The sequence below is a fragment of the Thalassophryne amazonica genome, chromosome 6, assembly GCF_902500255.1.
Source record: "Thalassophryne amazonica chromosome 6, fThaAma1.1, whole genome shotgun sequence".
NCBI classification, from domain to species: Eukaryota; Metazoa; Chordata; class Actinopteri; order Batrachoidiformes; family Batrachoididae; genus Thalassophryne; species Thalassophryne amazonica.
This window is the reverse complement of record NC_047108.1, coordinates 5,247,075-5,266,942: the sequence shown is the minus strand read 5'-3', so window position 1 is coordinate 5,266,942 and position 19,868 is coordinate 5,247,075. Positions and strand designations below refer to the sequence as shown.

Genomic DNA, 19,868 nt, shown 5'->3' with positions numbered 1-19,868 from the left:
AATGGAAGTTGTGCAAATCAAGGAATATTTGTTGATCACCCTTTGTGCATTTGCAAGTTTTAATGAGACAAATTTAACTCCATAGGAAATTAGCTTTGAGTTAGCGGAAGATAGCATGCATGCTAACATCTACATGCATGCTAAATGTCTTGTAAATTACTCCAGAGGTGTTATCAGGTTACAAAAACAGTGTTTTCAGTTTTAGTAGCGTTTATCTCTTGCTAGCGTTTGAATAATATGACATGATATGATATACTGTACTTACACACAAATGAAATGTTTTGCAGCTAGCTACCAGCCTGTGACGTCACCATGCTAATGTCAGCGAAATGTCTTGTAAATAAATTCAGAGGAGTTATTAGATTCCAAAAACAATGTTTTCAGTTTTAGAAGTGTTTATTTCTCGCTAGCATTTACATAATATATGAGAAATGTATATAAACACACAAAATGAAGCATTTTTCGAGAGACCAGCCACTGACGTCACAGTGACGCTCTATCCATAGATCCATCTTGTCATGCCCGACACTCAAAAACACAACTGAACAGACAAACAGAATGTGACTTTTTAACCTCTTAAAATAAATACTTGTTAAAATAGGTGAAGGTTAGGTATCTTTGAACCTGTCCAAGGTCTGCGTCCCAAGAATGTTCCCTGTAAATTTGAAGAATCTGGCAGAAATAGGACTGGACCTATGCTGAGCACAGGCAGACAGACAGGAGGACAGATGGATGGACAGCCAGATGCAAAGCCTTCGCAATACTCGATGGCCAACCGGTATAAATTATGGAATGCCTTTTGGAAAATGGCCAAACTACTGAGGTGTGATGAACATATGAACAATGAAACATTTTGTTGCAAATAGTCAAAAGGGACACAGGAAACAAAACTGTAAAAGACTTGAGAAAAACTAAACATGAAGCTACCAAGAACCCATTATCCTCCAGTGCTACCATATTCCAGAATTATAACCTACCTGAAGCATCCAGATGTACCAGGTATTCAGTGCTCGGGAACACGGCCAACGTAAGGAAGGCCGAAACACGATCACCACTGAACAAGAATGACAAGATGAAATGTCAAGACTGGGAGAAGAAATATTTGAAGACAGATTTTTTTTAGTTTTTTTTTTAGGTTTTTTCAGGTTTTGTGACTTGATGGACCAAATGGATGGATGGATCACTAATGGACACAGAGCACCACCTCAAGTCAGGCATCAGCAAGGTGGAGGTACAGGCTGCTACGATTAAGGATGAGACAGACGTTTTCTGATTAAAGATGGACTTAAAATAAACTTTCAAACCTACTGCCGTCATTTTAAGAAGATGCTTTCTTCAAGCAGTGGTCCAGGAAAAAGTCTGCATCATTCAGATGTAGTGTTCATACTGAGATCACTTGTGTTTGGTGTTTAATGTCCTTCTCTTGGTGCGAAAAGGCCATTTAGGACACAACAGACAAGACACATCTATGAGCTGGAGAAATGAGTTCAGAAGTGAGGCGTTAACCAAAACTAAGCTAATTTTCATGATTAAAATCAGCTTCAGAAATGTTCTGAAGATCTGTAAGAAAAATCAGTCTAAGTTTTTGATCAGATGTGATTATGGTGAGGTGGAGGTACATGAGGAGGAACAGAGCACCAGAGAGGCATGTTCAGGAGATGTATGAGTGAGGACCCGAAAGCTGCATCAGTCCTGCCACACACAAAGGAATTATTAAAAAAATAAGATAAAATGCTCACAGCTTTGTAGGTCTTCTTCTGTCCGGCGTGTTTTGGGGCTTTGCTGAGGTCACTGCCGATCTCCACATGCATCTCGTAGATGATATCGAAGAAATCCTCCACCACTGCCACGCGCTTCAGGGATGAGTCGCTGCCGGATATGCTGTCCACACACTGTGCACAAAGAGAGAGGAGCTTCCATGAAACATCCGGGAAAAAAAACAAAAAAAACCACGCAATCCAAGATGTGCAGGTTTATGAACGAGGAATCTAATTATGACTAATTACACCAAATCCATTTAGAAAGAAACAACCTGCAGGAAACTAAGATCTGACCATAGAAGTACTGCAGAAAAGGGAGGCCAGAGCTGTCAATCATCTCTGACACGGGTGAATTTAACGACATCTATTGACTCATGTCTGAACAAAAGGAACAAAGCCAAAATGAAAAACTATTTCCACACTGCCACATTTCAGCAGGAGAGCTCCACTAATGACAAGGTTTAATTTAACGAGTCACTCCACAGTGACTACAGAAAAATACAATCAAACGCTGCCCGCGAGGAATTCCTCAAACGCCTTTAATGACAACTTTGGAGGGAACTTGCGTTCAGATGACATTTATTCTGAGATTTTGGTGAATAAGAGGTGACAGAGGAGGCCAAACTCATTAAAGCTGCCCGACGACACACCGACATTACTCCATAACACTGGATCACACATCGTCTCAATTTTAAGAATAAAATTATATGACAGACATAACTTTTATCATCTATAATAAAAGTTATGTCTGTCATATAATTTTTTTAATATACTTAATATTATTAAGTATACTTAATAATTCTATAATGAACCACCACAGATGATGATTTTAAATTTTGTTTGTTTGTTTGTTTAAAGCCCCCATCACACATAGCAACAATGTGGAGGAACCATGTCCGATGCGGCAAATATTGCCAGAATCCGACACAGTCGGGAGGAAAAGAGGCGTGGCCAGCCCTGTCGGAATCATCCGAAGTACATTACTATTACTACACTACTAGGTCATACCGGCAGGCTTTGTAGTGCCAGATCTATCTCGAGGTTCCCCTGTGTGCGCTCAAATCGTTTCGGATCCTGTTTTGCTGCCATCGGAATATGTAAATTGCGGTCAGATAGGGTTGGGTATCGAGAACTGGTTGTTTTCGGGTATTGTTAAGAATTGATTCGATCCACTGACATCAATAGCCTTTTTGCTTAACGATTCCCTTATCGGTCCTTCAGAGCAGCTGTTCTTTTTGAGGGTGTTTGTCTGGAAAATTAATTTCTCTATGCTGATTACAGAACTTGCAGCGGATCTGTAATCAACTGCTTCTGCAGCACGACTCCAGGTTGAAGTGTGAATCAATGAAGCAATGCTTCGATCCACTGACTCGTTGATTCTTTGATTCCCTGCTCTTCAGAAGCGGCAAGTCAGCTTTTTAACCCCTCTCAAAGCCATTAATCGTGAGTCACTTTTGTGTGGATTAAAGTCACTAACTGGGACTCTTGTCTTGTTGCAGTCAAGAAACAAGACTCGTCCTCCATTCCTTTGGCATAGCTCCCAACGCTGCGCGGTTCTCTGCCAAGACAGAGTCTGGTCAGAATTAGTAACTTCAAAAGGAACTGCCACTTTTTTCAGGACAACCTGTGCTTTCAGAATATATATGTTTTTGTTGTGTTTTATAAGTGTAATAAAGGTTTACAATCAAAAATAGGCAAAGAAAAAATTAAGCGAAAAATAATTTTCCACACACATTTATTCAAAACACACAGCAAACTATAATAAACAACTGTTTTGACACTTTATAAAGGTAATTTGAGGTCTTGTGTGAAAGACTGTACAACAAAAACGTTCAAACAATAAACACAAATGCATATTTTGAACAATATATTCAAAATGGTCTATGCGTTTTGTTGTCCACTGATATGGTAAACGGTGCTTTACGCTGAGAAAGCAACAGAGTTATCCAGTAACATTCACATGCAAACTAGTGAAGCAATCCTGATAGTTACACACTCTTTGTTTGAGCACGTGAGATTGTCATCATAGGCTCTCCATCTGCTTTCACTTTTGCTGTGCGTAATGGTGCAGGGAGCACTGGAATAGTATGTCCTCATTGGAGCACCCAGGGTGCTATTCAAACGGGCCAACTAGTAACATATCACTCCTGAAAATGATCTTTGGCTTTTCACGTGAGGTAAAACTGCCCTACGATTGGGTTTTGGAAAACCATGTGACAATGAACCAATTCCGAATGGACACTCACATTGCGCACGTCATCACACAGCTTCTATGAGGAGTACAAAGATGGCCAATGGCTGGCTTGTAAGTCCACAGAGTTAACTTTTCAGCAAAAAAACAAAAGTAAGTTTCTATCTCATATCATTAAAAAGTTATTTATAATTTAGTAAAGCTTGGTCTTAGCCGTTGTATACGACGGCGTCGGCCCCAGAGGGTTAAGGATCCATATTTCATTCATATTTATTTACTTTAAGACTCAGTAAAATGTTGTTAACAAGAAAACCTGTAAAGCCTACTTTAGTACACAGAAAAGTGACACGAGGTATCGATAAGCGGAATCAATAGGGAATCGGATCAATAAGCAGAATCGATAATGTTAACGATGTCGATAAAATCTTTTCAATAGCCATACCTACAGTCAGATGGTCGGCAGATTACACATGGCCCGCCGTCGGATAGGTGTCCCATCTCGATGGCGCCCAGAGGGTTTTGAACATGTGCATCACACTATGGGCCGCCGACCAATTGTGTCTACTTGTGCAGATGGCTGTCAGAACTTTTGTGCGCCGATTCATAATTCCGACGCCATTCTGCATGACTGTGTGATGTGGTTAGGTGTATCAGGATTCATGTTGTTGTTGCTAGTCGTTACTAATATCAAAATACATGCACACACACCCAAACAAACACAAAAGCATGAGGTAAACTTTAACTGTGGCATGACAGAACACTTGACCTCTGACCATAACTCGGCCCAAAATTGAACATTTACTCAAATGACAAAAAACAAAAACAAAACACCATAAGCCTCTTAACTTCAGTCTTTTTTAGTATTGTGGTTTGTTTTTTAATTTGCAAAAATCTCCAATAAACTTTTTCACAATGTCATTGTGCAGTATTGTGTGTAGAATTTTTAGGAAAAAAAAAATTTATTCATTTTGCAATAATAAGTGGAGTGCTGTGAATACTTTCCAGATGTACTGTATGTCTCATACTTAGCATAATCAATAATTAGTAAATAAGTACAAATAAACTGCAGTCACATTTTATGCCATTTTCCTCAGTCAGATGTTTAAAATGGAATAAAATGTTTGTGTGTCATTTGCTTTGATGGTAAATCAATAACACACACACCTGTGCACACTCCAACTGGAGTACATTCAGTTGATTGGCCCGTCAAAATTGAGTGATTGGGGAGAAGGGCCTTACACACACACACACACACACACACACAGTATTCATCATTTATAATTACACATGAATAACTGAGTAGACAGGAATTAGACGGAGCCCGCTTCATCTGACCTGCTCCAGGAACCGAACCCATAGCTGCAAACCAGTAGCACAGGATGCAACCTGCTGACATTACCATGGCAACCAAAGGAAGCTGACCTCACAGGGCAGTTCTGTGTGTGTGTGTGTGTGTGTGTGTGTGTGTGTGTGTGTGTGTGTGTGTGTGTGTGTGTGTGTGTGTGTGTGTGTGTGTGTGTGTGTGTGTGTGTGTGTGTGTGTGTGTGTGTGTGTGTGTGAGAGTGAGAGACGGAATATGGTTTGGAGCAAAGAAGAGTTTGGAACATTAATTGAGTCTCTGGTGAACAGAGTGAGGATCCTGGAGCGAGTGGCGAGCTGAGGGCCAACTGTGGTTCACGGTCACAAAATGCAAAAAACGGGAGCATCCTCCAGCCTCACTTCAGAGTGTCGCAGACAATCGACTAACATGACGAACGTATTTGTGGTCAGCAGGTCCAGATGAATCCGTCCATCTGCAGATATTGATTATTTTGTGTCTGTGTGTAGTTTCTTGCTTTTGCTACGTCGATCTATAAAGCAAGAAGCGTCTGTGTGAGTGAGAGCATGTGGCTCCAACGTCTCGCTATTTGTCAGATTGGTCTCAGTTTTCGGATATAGCTTACACATAGCACAATGATGTGTATCCATTATTATGAAAATTTTGGGAATTAATTTTCAAAACCTTTATTTTGAAATCTTTATTTTGATTAACATTGCAACATTCGTACTTCCAAGATGGCGTGGCTCGCTGAGGTTACTGGTAGCAAAGTTAAGCAACATCAGATAGTTCATGTTGCTTGCACCATTTCACAATAAAACATTTAATGCCAGCATCCCAGCAAATACGTTTACTGTGAAATGCATGCTGTCACTGTTCCTTGCGAGTTTAACTTATGGCCCAGTCACACAGCACTTAACGAAGGGCAACGAAGCCCTGATGAAACAAGAAATCTGGACTTTCGTTGGCATCGTTTAACCTTCGCGCAGCTTCGTTCCTGCAGTTGGCGCTTCGTCAGGATTTTTAAACTGTTGAAAAATTTAAACGAAGGGCAACGAAAACCTCAATTCGTCCGTGTTTCATTTTGCTGTCGTTCTTGACGTTTTTTTTAATTGTTTGTTTAGTTTTTGTAACGTTATTATTCAGTTTGGCTTTGTTCGACTGGCTGAATGTTTTCACACTGTGCAGAAGCCGGTTTGTGACCATTGAGACTGCTGCTGTGTTCATGTAACGTCAGAAATTACAGGGCAAACTCAGCCTGCTTGCTTGGATTTTTTTTTTATCTGTGTGGGGGTCAGCTTCAATGGGCTCAGGCACCTTATATGGGCCAGAATTAATCTTTTGTGTGGATACAATTACTTATTTTGCCACAAGCAACAGCTGAATTTGAAACAACAAAAGAGTTGTGTAACTTCCGACGGTACATGAACGCAGCAGCAGCTCAAGCGTGCACTTATTATTTTTATTACATATAACAATATGAGTGTAGGAATGATAAGCAAGCCCTTCTTTACATGTGGCAACAGGTAGATGATTCAAATGATTATATAAAGAGCTGTTCTGGAAGGCAGAATTCACATTGTGCATCAGCTGCAGCTGGTGGAAATAACTGCACGAGTCAATGCGCGCCTTCACATGCACTGATCAGTTTACTGCTCTGATATATTCAGTGATCTTTACACTTATATTTCCCCCTTTTGGCAGTTTTCTGTTATAAATCAATATATAGGGCTTAGAACATAAAACAGTGATACAGCAGTGACCACGGCACACCAGAGTTTTTTTTTAATTGGAGTGAGACAGAGCACGCAGCATGTCGTCAGACAGTGAGGGTTCGGATGATGAAGGAGATGATCCCTCTTTTGTTCTGGACAAGGAACCAGAGCAGGTGTGTCCACCAGCGTGCACACAAATCTCCACAGCTTCTGTCTGCAGTTTCTCCAGGACTCAGGCGCTATGAGCTCCATCCCAGCACCGAGTCCTGGAACTCAGAGATACAGACACACTCCAGCTCCAGCTGTGGTTCCAGGTGCTCTTCATTTAAAGCGTCAAGATCCTTAGCTTCGGTTTTGTTAAGTTCCTCTTTAGTCCCTTTTGCGCTCTTGCTTCGCAGACTGTTCGGTGATAAAGCTCTTTTGTCCAGTGAACTGTGACTTTTTTTTTTACTTTTTCCCTTCATTAAAGTAGACCTGCTTTGAAATAAATGCAGTCAGATCTTTGGACCAAAAAATGACTTATACGTATTTACACATAAGATCCTTCTGAATGTAGTGAAGTAAATCTGCAAGCCCAGATCTGTCATTCAACGGAGAAATCTTTGTTTAAAAAAATGACAAATTTACAGCTAAAATTTGGCCTTCCGCAAAACTGCCATCACATCCGGGACGTTGCTGTGACGTAAGAGAGAATACACTATCCCAGCATGCATTGCATGCGCCATCTGTAATTTATGGATTTACATCAGTTTGCATCTCTTACAAAAGCACCTTTTTATTGTCTTAAGCCTGGTTCACACGACAGGATTTTAAAATTATCTTTAGGATTCCAAAACCTGAGAAACCACACACGTGAAGATAAAAAATCATGGATCTAACAAGTTTGGTGGTAGAGTGTGTGGTGTTCAGCCACACGGTAAGGACAACAACAACACACATGAACAGATTTCACACACGAACATTCACAACTCAGACAGGAAATTTCGTAAAATCTCTCGAGATTAAACGTGACTTCAGAGTAAACAAACGGAGATACTTTGTGGACTATTTAAAACAGAGAGAAAAAAACAATACAAAAAGAAAAAGAAAAGGTGTTCTTTAAAGGAGTGGAGACGGCGCAACCACCGGACTTTCTGTAAGTCAGAACAGCTGTTTTGATTTTATTTTCCGCTCCATATGTCCGTCACCTCACTTTCTGATTAGCTACACGTCACATTCAGCAGGCTGTGTGCTCGTTTTGGTCAGAGAACCCAACACACACTGCGATATTGGGCCAAAAAAATCCAACATGTTGAATATCCCCGATTTGCGATCGGAGCGCCCCTGACATCCTTCCGAGCAGATCAGAGCGCTCTTAACACACCACACACAGGAGGAATATCTGATAAGATTATCTTTAGCGTCATCACGATTGTCGGGGTGTCCTTAAGATTGTCGGAAGGGGAAGATCGGGTCCGATATCAGCCTAATTATCCTGACGTGAACCAGGCCTTATACGGAAGGGTCGACTTTTTTTAAAACTTCATACTGTCTTGCGGTACGTTTGGTGCGTACACATTTCTTTTATTTTTGCCTGAAAAGAATTTTTGTGGACTTTTTCATACACCCATTTGATTGAGTGGTGTCGCACTGAAAATCTACTGTCTTTAGCCTACTGCCGTTTCGAGGTTGTTTATGATTGTTTTGCCTTTAGACTAGATCTATATTCAATCATATTTCCCCGTAAAAAACAATTACTGGTGAGTTTTATATTATCTTGCTCTAAGACTAAATGTTTATGGACTGCATAAAAATGATATTTTCGGGACTTCCGCACTAGCGAGCGGGCTGGCGCAGTAAGGGTCGGGGAAGAACGTCGTCCGCTGTCGATGTCGCCGCTGATCTGAGCATGCAGAGCTGTATCTCGCATTCATTGCAGCTTGCTTTTGGATGTTGAAACCAGGATGTGTATAACAGTAACATTACTAACAGATAAAATTAATTTCAATTGAGAAATAGCTAGTATTGCATTCACTCAATGCGCAGGATCGGACTGAAGGTGCTAGCGCTCTGTCTTCTCCCTTACGTCACGGCAGCAGAGGGCCAAATTTTAGCTGCACATTTGTCATTTTTAAACAATGATTTCTCTGCTGAATTACAAATTTGGGCTTGCAGATTTACTTTACTGCATTCATAAGGGTCTTATAAACACATATCAGCTATTTCTTTCTGAGTCTGACCACATTTATTTTAAAGCAGGTCTACTTTAAGGAATCGTCGTGAGCCGAGTGACTGGGCTATTGACAACACTGAGGAGACATTAGCTAAAATCCGTTTTTGCCAACACCAACAAATTTCCCACTATTTGTACAACATTTCAGTAAGTACATAAGCTGAATAACTTTTTTTATTATATGGCTCTGACGCTATGCGCGCTCTGATTGGCTGATTAATGGTCAGATATTTTCGCACATCTGGACCGCTTACAATGACAATCGGTCCACAATACATATTTTCTTTACTAACCAGGAAGCTAAAAACACGATTAGAAAATCCAAGTCGGACATGAACGTACTACATAAATTTCTAAACAGCATCTGAAAAAACACACCAATTGAAAACTTACCAGCTAACGACCGGACCGTCTGTTAGCAAGTTCTTCATGGAGGTGAAGCGAACAGGTCTGACTACGAGGAGTCAGCAGCTTTCATATTCAGGTGATACTCTAAGTTCGTGTGTTTTTATATATATATATATATATATATATTAAAAATAGCCATATAATAAACAAATTATTAACCTTGCTAGCTCGGTCTGTACGGGAATGTCAGACCTCCGTGTTTTTCACACAGTATGTACTGATAACACGTCGGTCTGATATTTCCCTGTACAGACCGAGCAGTTAGTTAATAATCCTTTAATATTTGCTGTGAATTCAAGCTTAAATAAACTGTGTTCAGGAGGTGGGATACTGATTTGCTGATTCATATGTTCTAAATGTGCTGCTTAATTTTGTCTGAGTCTCTTCCAACAACCCATTTAATAGGAATCCTTTTATTTTCATATAATTGATAATAAAACCGATTTTTTAAAACAATATGAAATACTATATTCAAATAATAATATAATGTAAGTACACTTCATTGTACATCCCACCTTCAAACACAGCCTCATACAACCATCCATCAGAAATCTACTTAAGTTCCCAATTTTCTACAGGAATACAAATTTCCTCCGGGCACTGCATGAGTTGTTTTAAAGGACCCCAAAATATTGTGGGTGCAAAATATTGCACCCCAAAAATAAATGTGACCCCACCACAAAAACAACCTCTGGAGCGGGCAGTGTGTGTGTGTGCATGTGCGTGTGTGTATGTCCTCATTATTCCTCAGCCTTGTTCCCAGCGTGGCCTTTACCAGATGTCAAGTATTTAATGATGAGTCAATGAGCTGAAGCTTTTTGGCTGCACGTGCACACACACATGCACTTTCATACGTGCACACAGTCAAGTCAAGATATACAGTAGTATATCTTGACTCTCTCTCTTTGGCTCTACCCGGGCTTATCTTGGGGTGCAGGTAATAAGTGTTGCTATGGTAACAAGTTGCCGCTTGTCACAAAGGATGTTTCCAATGAGCCCCCCCAACCCTTCATCCGTCCCCGGTACCGTTACAAAAATGCATGGCAGAGAGGAGGAGGGTGTGAAACACAAGAAAGAAGCAAAGAAAGATAATGGGATGTTTTGCTGCTGCTGCTGCTAAACATCAGCGGCACAAGGAGACGAGGACAAAACCAAAAAGGAGACAAAGCAAAGACAAAGGAGTGCAGCATGTCCAAATATCATCAAACATGATGACGTGAAGTCTCATCTCATCAAAAGGTACTTTTAGCTGAAAATTTGTGGTCAAAGCAAACAAGTGTGATGGCGACGTCTGAGGTCCACTCACGTGGTTGTGCTCCAGAGTGACACGAATGTGCTTTAATTGGTGATGGATCAAAGTTAAAACAAAGAGCAAAGTTTGTGAGGGTTTGAGAATAAATCTGTACAATATCTACAGGCAGAAAAAAAAAAAAAACAATAGACACATTGGTGAGTGATTGATAGAAAAGTTGGCTGGTAAGTGGATATTTCTTCTACAGATTTGAGGTGACTTTTAGCTTTTACACATGTGCCCATGTGTAAGTGCATTCATCATGAAAGAATGCAACAAGTCAAATGCCAAAACACATAAACAATCTAATTCATGGACCACAACTTCACCCAAATCATAATCCAAACCATCGGAAAACACAGCACTTATTATATGGATTGCTGCTGTTAGTAGTGCAACAGATAACAGAATATTTACAGAGGAATCCTGCAAATGGTGTTGTGTGGGCCGCTGAAGAGGAGGTACTGCTGGCCCACCACCACCAGTCGGCGCCCTGCTTGGAGTGCGGGCTTCAAGCATGAGAGGGCGCCAGAGCTATTGGAAGTGACAGCTGTCACCTGTCAACCTCACCAGCTGTCTCTCATTAACCTCCTTACAAGAAGCGGATCACAACTCCACCTCCTCGCCGAGAAATCATCTACCACAAAGGTAATTTCTCTGCTGACTTATCGATTGTCTAAACTTTGTTCTGTGTGCAGCCGCATTCCTGTGGTGATCCAGAAGAGGGACCAACAGGAGCTGCACGAGAGAAACGTATCTGGAGGTGGAGGTTTTCCCTCCCAGAGACTTTGAGTGTAAAGGTTGCTGGGTGTGAGGACTCACACTCACCTCCTTCTGTTTCTTCTTTGCCAGCAGTACCAGGGCCGACAACGGAGGACAGAGACCACCTGGGGATTCAGGACTTGGCGGCTCCGGTGTTCTTCAGGCCGTTGGTGGTGGAAGCGGTGTGGGCCCCGGCTCCTCGTTCATCAGAGGTCTCCTATCTTCGAGCCTGCCCACTGTCCTCTTGTATACAATTGGCACCTGTTATTTCTGTTTGTATTCCGTTGTGTACTTTCGCAACATTAAATTGTTACTCCTTTTCTTATCCATTGTCCGTTCACTTGCGCCCCCTGTTGTGGGTCCGTGTTACGACACCTTCCCAACAAATGGTGACAGAAGCACCAAATTCGGCACAAATACACCTTAGACATTATTCTTTTGAAAAAAAAACAAAAAAAAACAAAAAAAAAAAAATGATTGGCCATTTGAATTTTCAGTAGGCAGCCAGGTAGGGGTCAATTGAAGAATTACACAGGGGTCAAAATTAAAACATGCTTCAATCATACTGAAAAATATACCACATTATTTGTCTGATCAAGTTTGCACAGGGATCAAAAGTTAAAGTTGCTCGAATTCTGGTAAAAAGTGATACAAAGTATTGATTGAATTAATAGGTTTTAAAAAGGAATAGTTTGGACCATGAGTCATGCTTAGTTATCATGTTATGGGTTAAGACTGTCACATATCATAGAATCCAGTGAATGTCAACATTGTTTGACCTTTACTTTGGAGACCAAACATTCAACACAGTCAAAACTATTCCATTTATTAGTCCTATTAGCTCAACCAATAATTTGCACCAAGTTTTACCAAAATTGGAGCAACTTTAACTTTTGACCCCTGTACAAACTGAAATCGACCTTGGTCACCATTTTTGCCGTTTTTACCCCATAACATGACAGTGTGATGAAGCAGGTTCCACATATGAGGGAACTAATTCCTGTTCCATAATGTTGAATCTGGTAAATTTTCTGCTTAATAGGGAGTAAAAAAAAAAATTCTCTTCCTCTAGTAAAATCAGAAGAAGAAGATGAATACCACAGTACCATAATGAACTATAATCAACTTCTTGTTTCCTATTTAAAATTTTGGGATAATTTCTTTGCAGGGATCAATCATATCGTATTGTATTGTCAGTATCACTATATGTATCATATCGCTAGCAGTGTGTATTGAGATGCGTATCAAATCGTTGCCAGTGATGAGATTCACATGCCTCATCTGGAGGCATTGGCAGTATTCGCTGGGACGTCTCTCGCTGAAGCAGAAGTGCTGTCGGATGAAGAGCTCCACAAATTTCTGTTGTGATTTTTCACTGGACTGAGGAAAGCAGACAGCAGCCAACTATTTGACTGTTTTTACAAGTGGACTGAGAACAATTTTGGATTGGATTGGATTGCTATTTAATGTTCCTGTTGGACTGTTTGGAACCTCAAAGGAGCAGTGACACACCCCAAAATGCAGAAGAAGACGAAGTCACCAGCAAGTCACTCTCAAGTCATGAATCTGCAAGTCTCAAGTCAAGTCCCAAGTCATAATGACCACCAATTGTTTGCAAGCTGACTTGAGACTTGACTTGAGACTTGCAGATTGATGACTTGAGAGTGACTTGACAGTGATTTCGTCCCACGTCTGCAAAAATGTACATCCCTTTTCTCTTGTTTATAAATTAATAAAATATCAAATAACAAGGATCTATTTTAGGTGTTATATAAAACAAATAATGAATGTTTTTTTTTCCACTACCACAGTTATGTGGTCAAATGCATCAAAGAACACCTCTGCAAGTGTTTTGAACATGAATGAGGCAGAATGGCACACGAACGAGGACTCAAATGACATTCATGAAAAGCAGAGCTACAGTCGAATGCCTCGTACATAGTGGGCACAGCACATGCACTCCACATTCCATGGAGTGCATGTGCTGGATTGCATGTTGACTTTGGCCACTTGGCCAAAGTCAACATGCAATCCAAAGACCTACAGTAGTGTTCAGAATAATAGTAGTGTTATGTGAGTAAAAAGATTAATCCAGGTTTTGAGTATATTTCTTATTGTTACATGGGAAACAAGGTACCAGTAGATTCTCACAAATCCAACAAGACCAAGCATTCATGATATACACACTCTTAAGGCTATGAAATTGAGCTATTAGTAAAAAAAAGTAGAAAAGGGGGTGTTCACAATAATAGTAGTATCTGCTGTTGATGCTACAAACTCAAAACTATTATGTTCAAACTGCTTTTTTAGCAATCCTGTGAATCACTAAACTAGTATTTAGTTGTATAACCACAGTTTTTCATGATTTCTTCACATCTGCGAGGCATGGAGTCAACCAACTTGTGGCACCTTTCAGCTGTTATTCCACTCCAAGATTCTTTAACAACATTACACAATTCATTCACATTTCTTGGTTTTGCTTCAGAAACAGCTTTTTTGGTGTCACCCCACAAGTTCTCAATTGGATTTATGTCCGGGGATTGGGCAGGCCACTCCAAAACATTAATTTTGTTGTTTGGAACCAAGATTTTGCTCATTGTCTTGTTGTAGTAGGAGAAACATGCCCATATCATGATGCTTGCACCACCATGCTTCACTGTGTCTTCACTGTGAACTGTGGCTTGAATTCAGAGTTTGGGGGTCGTCTCACAAACTGTCTGCGGCCCTTGGACCCAAAAAGAACAATTTTACTCTCATCAGTCCACAGAATATTCCTCCATTTCTCTTTAGGCCAGTTGATGTGTTCTTTGGCAAATTGTAACCTCTTCTGCACATGTCTTTTATTTAACAGAGGGACTTTGTGGAGGATTCTTGCAAATAAATTTGCTTCACACAGACGTCTTCTAACTGTCACAGCACTTACAGGTAATTCCAGACTGTCTTTGATCATCCTGGAGCTGATCAATGGGTGAGCCTTTGCCATTCTGGTTATTCTTCTATCCATTTTGATGGTTGTTTTCTGTTTTCTTCCACGCGTCTTTTTTTTAAAATCCATTTTAAAGCATTGGAGATCATTGTAGATTAACAGCCTATAACTTTTTGCACCTGCGTATAAGTTTTCCCCTCTTCAATCAACTTTATAATCAAACTACGCTGTTCTTCTGAACAATGTCTTGAACGTCCCATTTTCCTCAGGCTTTCAAAGAGAAAAGCATGTTCAACAGGTGCTGGTTTCATCCTTAAATAGGGGACACCTGATTCACACCTGTTTGTTCCACAAAACTGATGAACTCACTGACTGAATGCCACACTACTATTATTGTGAACACCACCTTTTGTACTTTTTTTTTTTTACTAATAGCCCAATTTCATAGCCTTAAGAGTGTGCATATCATGAATGCTTGGTCTTGTTGGATTTGTGAGAATCTACTGAATCTACTGGTACCTTGTTTCCCATGTAACAATAAGAAATATACTCAAAACCTGGATTAATCTTTTTAGTCATATAGCACTACTATTATTCTGAACACTACTGTACAACAGCAGTTGCAGTGCACTCATTTGCGCGGCTGTCGAGGTGTGGTTGAGGTGGCGAAAACTGAAGGGCGGCGAGGAGCTGCATGCCTGCAGTCTGACTGCTTCTGAAGCGGTTGAAACAAACACCCTGACAGCAGTCAAAGCAATCTAAATGGGGCCCGCAAACATACCATAATGGGCCCGGGAGGTGCACGGACGAGGTGGACCACACATGCATGGCCCCAGGATGTCCCAAGTGGGGGCTGAGTGCAACACAGATGCCAACCGTCTGTGTTGTGCGACCCCCCCGAGCAACACAAATGTCCATCGAGTGTGTCGTGTGGACCCTTCGAGCATCACGAATGCCGTCTGAGTATGACTTGTAGCCCCCCCAGGCAACACGAATGTCAACTGATTTGACAGAATGCTATCGAATGCCACACGAATGGCGCCCGGATGCCACATAAATGGCGTCGAAATTGAGCGAATGCCATTGAATGCCACACAGATAGAGCTTGAATTAGATGAAGCCATCAGATATCACACAAATGGCGTCTGACTTTGCCTGAACCCATTCAGGCTTCGTGCCACATTCAGGGTATTTGGGCGGCAGTCGCCATTCGTTTGTACCTGCCTGCGCTCGTGGCAGACGCTCTGTGTCTGACGAAATGTCAAAATGTAAGCACCGTGGAAAGGTTTGAATGAGAATGTGTTAGCTTTTGCGTGTTCTCTGTTTTTCAGGAGAAGATGATATTAAAGGTGTCATAAAAATGATGGGTGGATGATCTTTGGGTCTGTTTTAGGTCAAAAAAATCAAAACAGAATTTATTTGCTGTGGATCAGATATTTTGGTCGTCCAGCAGATCTGGACGCTGAGAGTGTTGAGTTAAACATTGTGAATTAACTCAGTCTCACGGATTGTCGCGATTCAGCAGCATGAATTCATCTACTGGTTCGTCATATTGTCATGAAAAGTGCAAACTTTTCATCGTGGCAGCACAAATTCATTCTAATTCATTCCGTGATGGCTGCATGCAATTAAAACTTGAAGTGTGTGTGTGTGTGTGGGGGGGGGGGGGGGGTATGGTTAAGGTTAGGGTTGGGGTTGGGAGTAGGGTTAGTAATAGTGAGTTTAAAAAAAAAAAAAAAACCCGTCACGAAAATTTGAATCATTTTGTGATGGGAGGACAAAAAAAAAAAACAAAAACGTGAGACTGGGCTGGAATTACACGTCACTACCGTCTCTGTCCCACTGCCATGGAGGACAACAGCTATTGTGGTTGGGGGGAGTTTACAGTGTCCAGACACACTGTGTCCTTTGTCTCTCTGGCACATCAGGAGCAGTCGAGAACAACAGGCTCCAGGTCAAAAAAAAAAAAAAAGAAAAAACTGAGAAGAGACAGGACAAGAGGACATGTCTGTCCTGCAGTGTCTGCTTCGCCGCTCGATGTCACCGATACTGAGACAGAGTGACATCAAATCAGCGTGCACACTCACACACCCGACCCCCCCCCCCCAACCCCCACACACACACACACATCACAAACACAGTCGTACAGATATTTTCAGGAACTCCATCTACACACAGGACCCCCCCGACACCCCCCCCCCCCCCCACCTCCTCTTCGCCCTCCTTCTTGTGGTTGAAGGGCACATCAGCAGCCCAGGAGTGGAGCCTATGTGACAGCGTGCGCACACACTCACTCATCTATGTGGGCCACAGGATGGGTGTGTGTGTGTGTGTGTGTGTGTGTGTGTGTGTGTGTGTGTGTGTGTGTGTGTGTGTGTGTGTGCATGCTCAGGAGACACCTTAAGGCACAGCACAGACTAAACCCCGCCCCCACAACCAAACGTCCAACTGGCCAAAAACAAGGGTGAAAGTCAGAGAGCAGGAGGTGCGAGGGCAGATCTGTCCGTCTGCACTCCAGTGAGCCAACAAACGTGTGTGTGTGTGTGTGTGTGTGTGTGGCCTGGATGAACACATGAGCATCCTGTGCAGTGGGTGTGACAAGCAAAAGAACATTAAAATATGTAAATATGACCAAAAAGCGGGCCGTCAGAGCTGAGCTTCTGTTCTTCTGCACATTTCTGGTTTATAAAGTCATTTTATGGACAAACATTTTTCAACAATGGTGCTCTTAAGACAACAATGACACAAGTTAAAACTGTGTTACTTTCAGAAGTCTGCCATCAGTTATTGCTTCAGACAACTTTTGTTTAATTGCATGATATTTCAAAAAATACGTGAACGGATTTTAAAGAAATTTGGTGCAAATGTATTTTTTTATTTATTTATTTATTTTTGTCAAGAAAAAGTATATTATATTTGAACTGGAAAGAGATACAGTATACAATCATTTTTAATAAAGAACATTAGAGATGTTTGGCAAACCATCTCACAACAGAAAAAAAGAGATAAAAGGAACATGTCAAATGACGTCATGAAGCAAGAAAGTTAAATAGATCAAAGGGCAAAACACGACAATACAAAAGCAAGAAAACTGTCCGATCACGTGATAACAGATAACGTTTAAGAGATCAAAGGACCAACCGCCTGACAATGAGAAGGCTTTTAGCAATCAAACATGTCAAAAAGCCAGAAAGATAAAGGGCAAAGTGCATCACAATATTAAAGAAAGTGATAAAAAAAAAACATATGAGATGATGTGATGAAACAAGAACAACCAAACACCTCACAGTGGAAAACAAAGAACCCCCTTCACATTTGAAAAGAAAGAGATGACAGGAACGTTTCAGACCGTGTCTCAAGGCAAGAAAGTCAGAGAACAGATCAAAGGACAAACTGTCTCACTTTGATAAACTAACAGATGGTATAAAGACGAATGTCGGACCTCAGCAGAGGAACGAGCTCTCCGAGTGACCTTCTAGTATCCAAAGACCCTAACATAAATAAAAGTAGTATTATCTGCTGTGGATCTGTCCTATTTGGCCACCGATATTGATCCTGGATCACTGTGTCGTAACATCTGTCCTCCACTCCAGACCGGCTGCATCTCTTGTTCTCTTTCTGTCTATTTTTTTTGGGGGGGGCTCTGTGCCTCTTCTTCTGTCTCTATCCCACTTCCAAATGAGCCTGTTGCTAGGAGACACTTGGGGTCCATTCACAGGAGACTAACTGCCCCCTCATCATCTCTCCACCCCCTCACCCTGCCCCCCCACCCTGCATCCAGCACACTGGGACACACACAGTCGGGTAACGTGTGCGCTGAGATGCAAAGCGAGGAGCAGCCGACCTGGATCACCCTCAACATACATACACACACACACACACACACACACACACACTCACAGAGGAAGAGTAACACATGCACACACACACGTTGAGAGCGTGCACACACAGGGAACCACAAATGCTGACCAACACTGACACAGGAAACACTCCGCTATAGCCCGCGGCAACAAAAAATGCAAAAAGGCTTCAGCACATCAACAACACAACGAGACAAACAGACCAACAGTTCACCGAAAACGACCAGCTGCTCTAAAACGCCCGCTACTGTTAAAAAGCTTGAAACAAAACCAAACATGTTTAATGAGCTCCAAACATTTGTTCAAGGCATTTGAGATCAAAAGCTGAATATGAGGAGGCAGTTTCCAAAGTCAGATTTTTAGTTCCTGTTAAACAACATGGAACCTATTTGGAACAAATCACTCAGTAAATAGTGGAACACAGAAGACATACTGTGGGGCCCTATCTTGACGGTTACATGCATGGCACATGGTGCAAGTGTTTGGGGGTGGGAGGGGGCGTGTCTGCCCACACATGCTGCTCACACAGTGTAAAATCTCCACTGCCACAAAGCAAGCTGAAAAAAAAAAAATCACATCAGAATTTATCTTCTCCGAAAACTGAACTTTTTTTCTGTCAGACCTGCTGTTGTGTGGGCCGCTGAAGAGGAGGTACTGCTGGCCCACCACCACCAGATGGTGCCCTGCTTGAAGTGTGGGCTTCAAGCACGAGAGGGCGTCATAGCAACCGGGAGTGACAGCTGTCACTCGTCATCAGCACCAGCTGTCACTCATCCACATCACCACCACCTTAAAGGCCGGACTGCAACTCCACCTCCCCGCCGAGAAATCAGCTACCTTGGAGGTAATATTCTCTGCTGTATTTAACGCTGACTAATAGTCTGAACTTCTTTGCAGCCGTTTTCCTGTGGTGTTGCCTTATCTGTGGGATTGGCATTTGGTGTGATCAGCGACGGCTTCGCTTCACACCCCAACCAGATAAGTGGTTAGACAGGAGCTGCACGAGTGTGTGACTGGAGGTGGAGGTGCTCCCATCCCACAGACTGTGGGATTACTGAGTGTGCGTACTCACACTCACCTGTGCTGTTTCTGTTCTCTTCCAGCAGTGCCAGGTCTGACAGTTGGAGACGGTGACCACCTGGGGACTCAGGACTTGGCGGCTCCGGTGTTCTTCAGATCCGCTGGCGGTGAGGGCCGTGTGAGATCCGGCTCGGTTCTGAATGGGCGTCTCCTATCCTCAAGCCTGCCCACACGTCACCCAACGTGTAATTGACTGTAGTTCCAAACTTCTTGTTGTCTGTATTCCGTTGTGCACAATTTACAACATTAAATTGTTACTGTTTGGCTTATCCATTGCCCGTTCTTTTACGCCCCCTGTTGTGGGTCCGTGTTCCTACACTTTCACAACAGGATTTCTTGGCCAGC

General features: G+C 41.9%; 1 protein-coding gene across 2 annotated transcripts in view; it reads right to left on the bottom strand.

Moving 5' to 3' along the window:
- LOC117511786 (nucleolar protein 4-like) overlaps positions 1-19,868 on the bottom strand; it is a 418,634-nt gene that overhangs the window by 368,446 nt on the left and 30,320 nt on the right. For both annotated transcript variants that reach the window (XM_034171682.1, XM_034171681.1), the window contains exon 2: positions 1,740-1,892. In XM_034171682.1, coding sequence (XP_034027573.1) covers positions 1,740-1,892 — 153 coding nt within the window. The remainder of the gene's footprint in view (positions 1-1,739; positions 1,893-19,868) is intronic.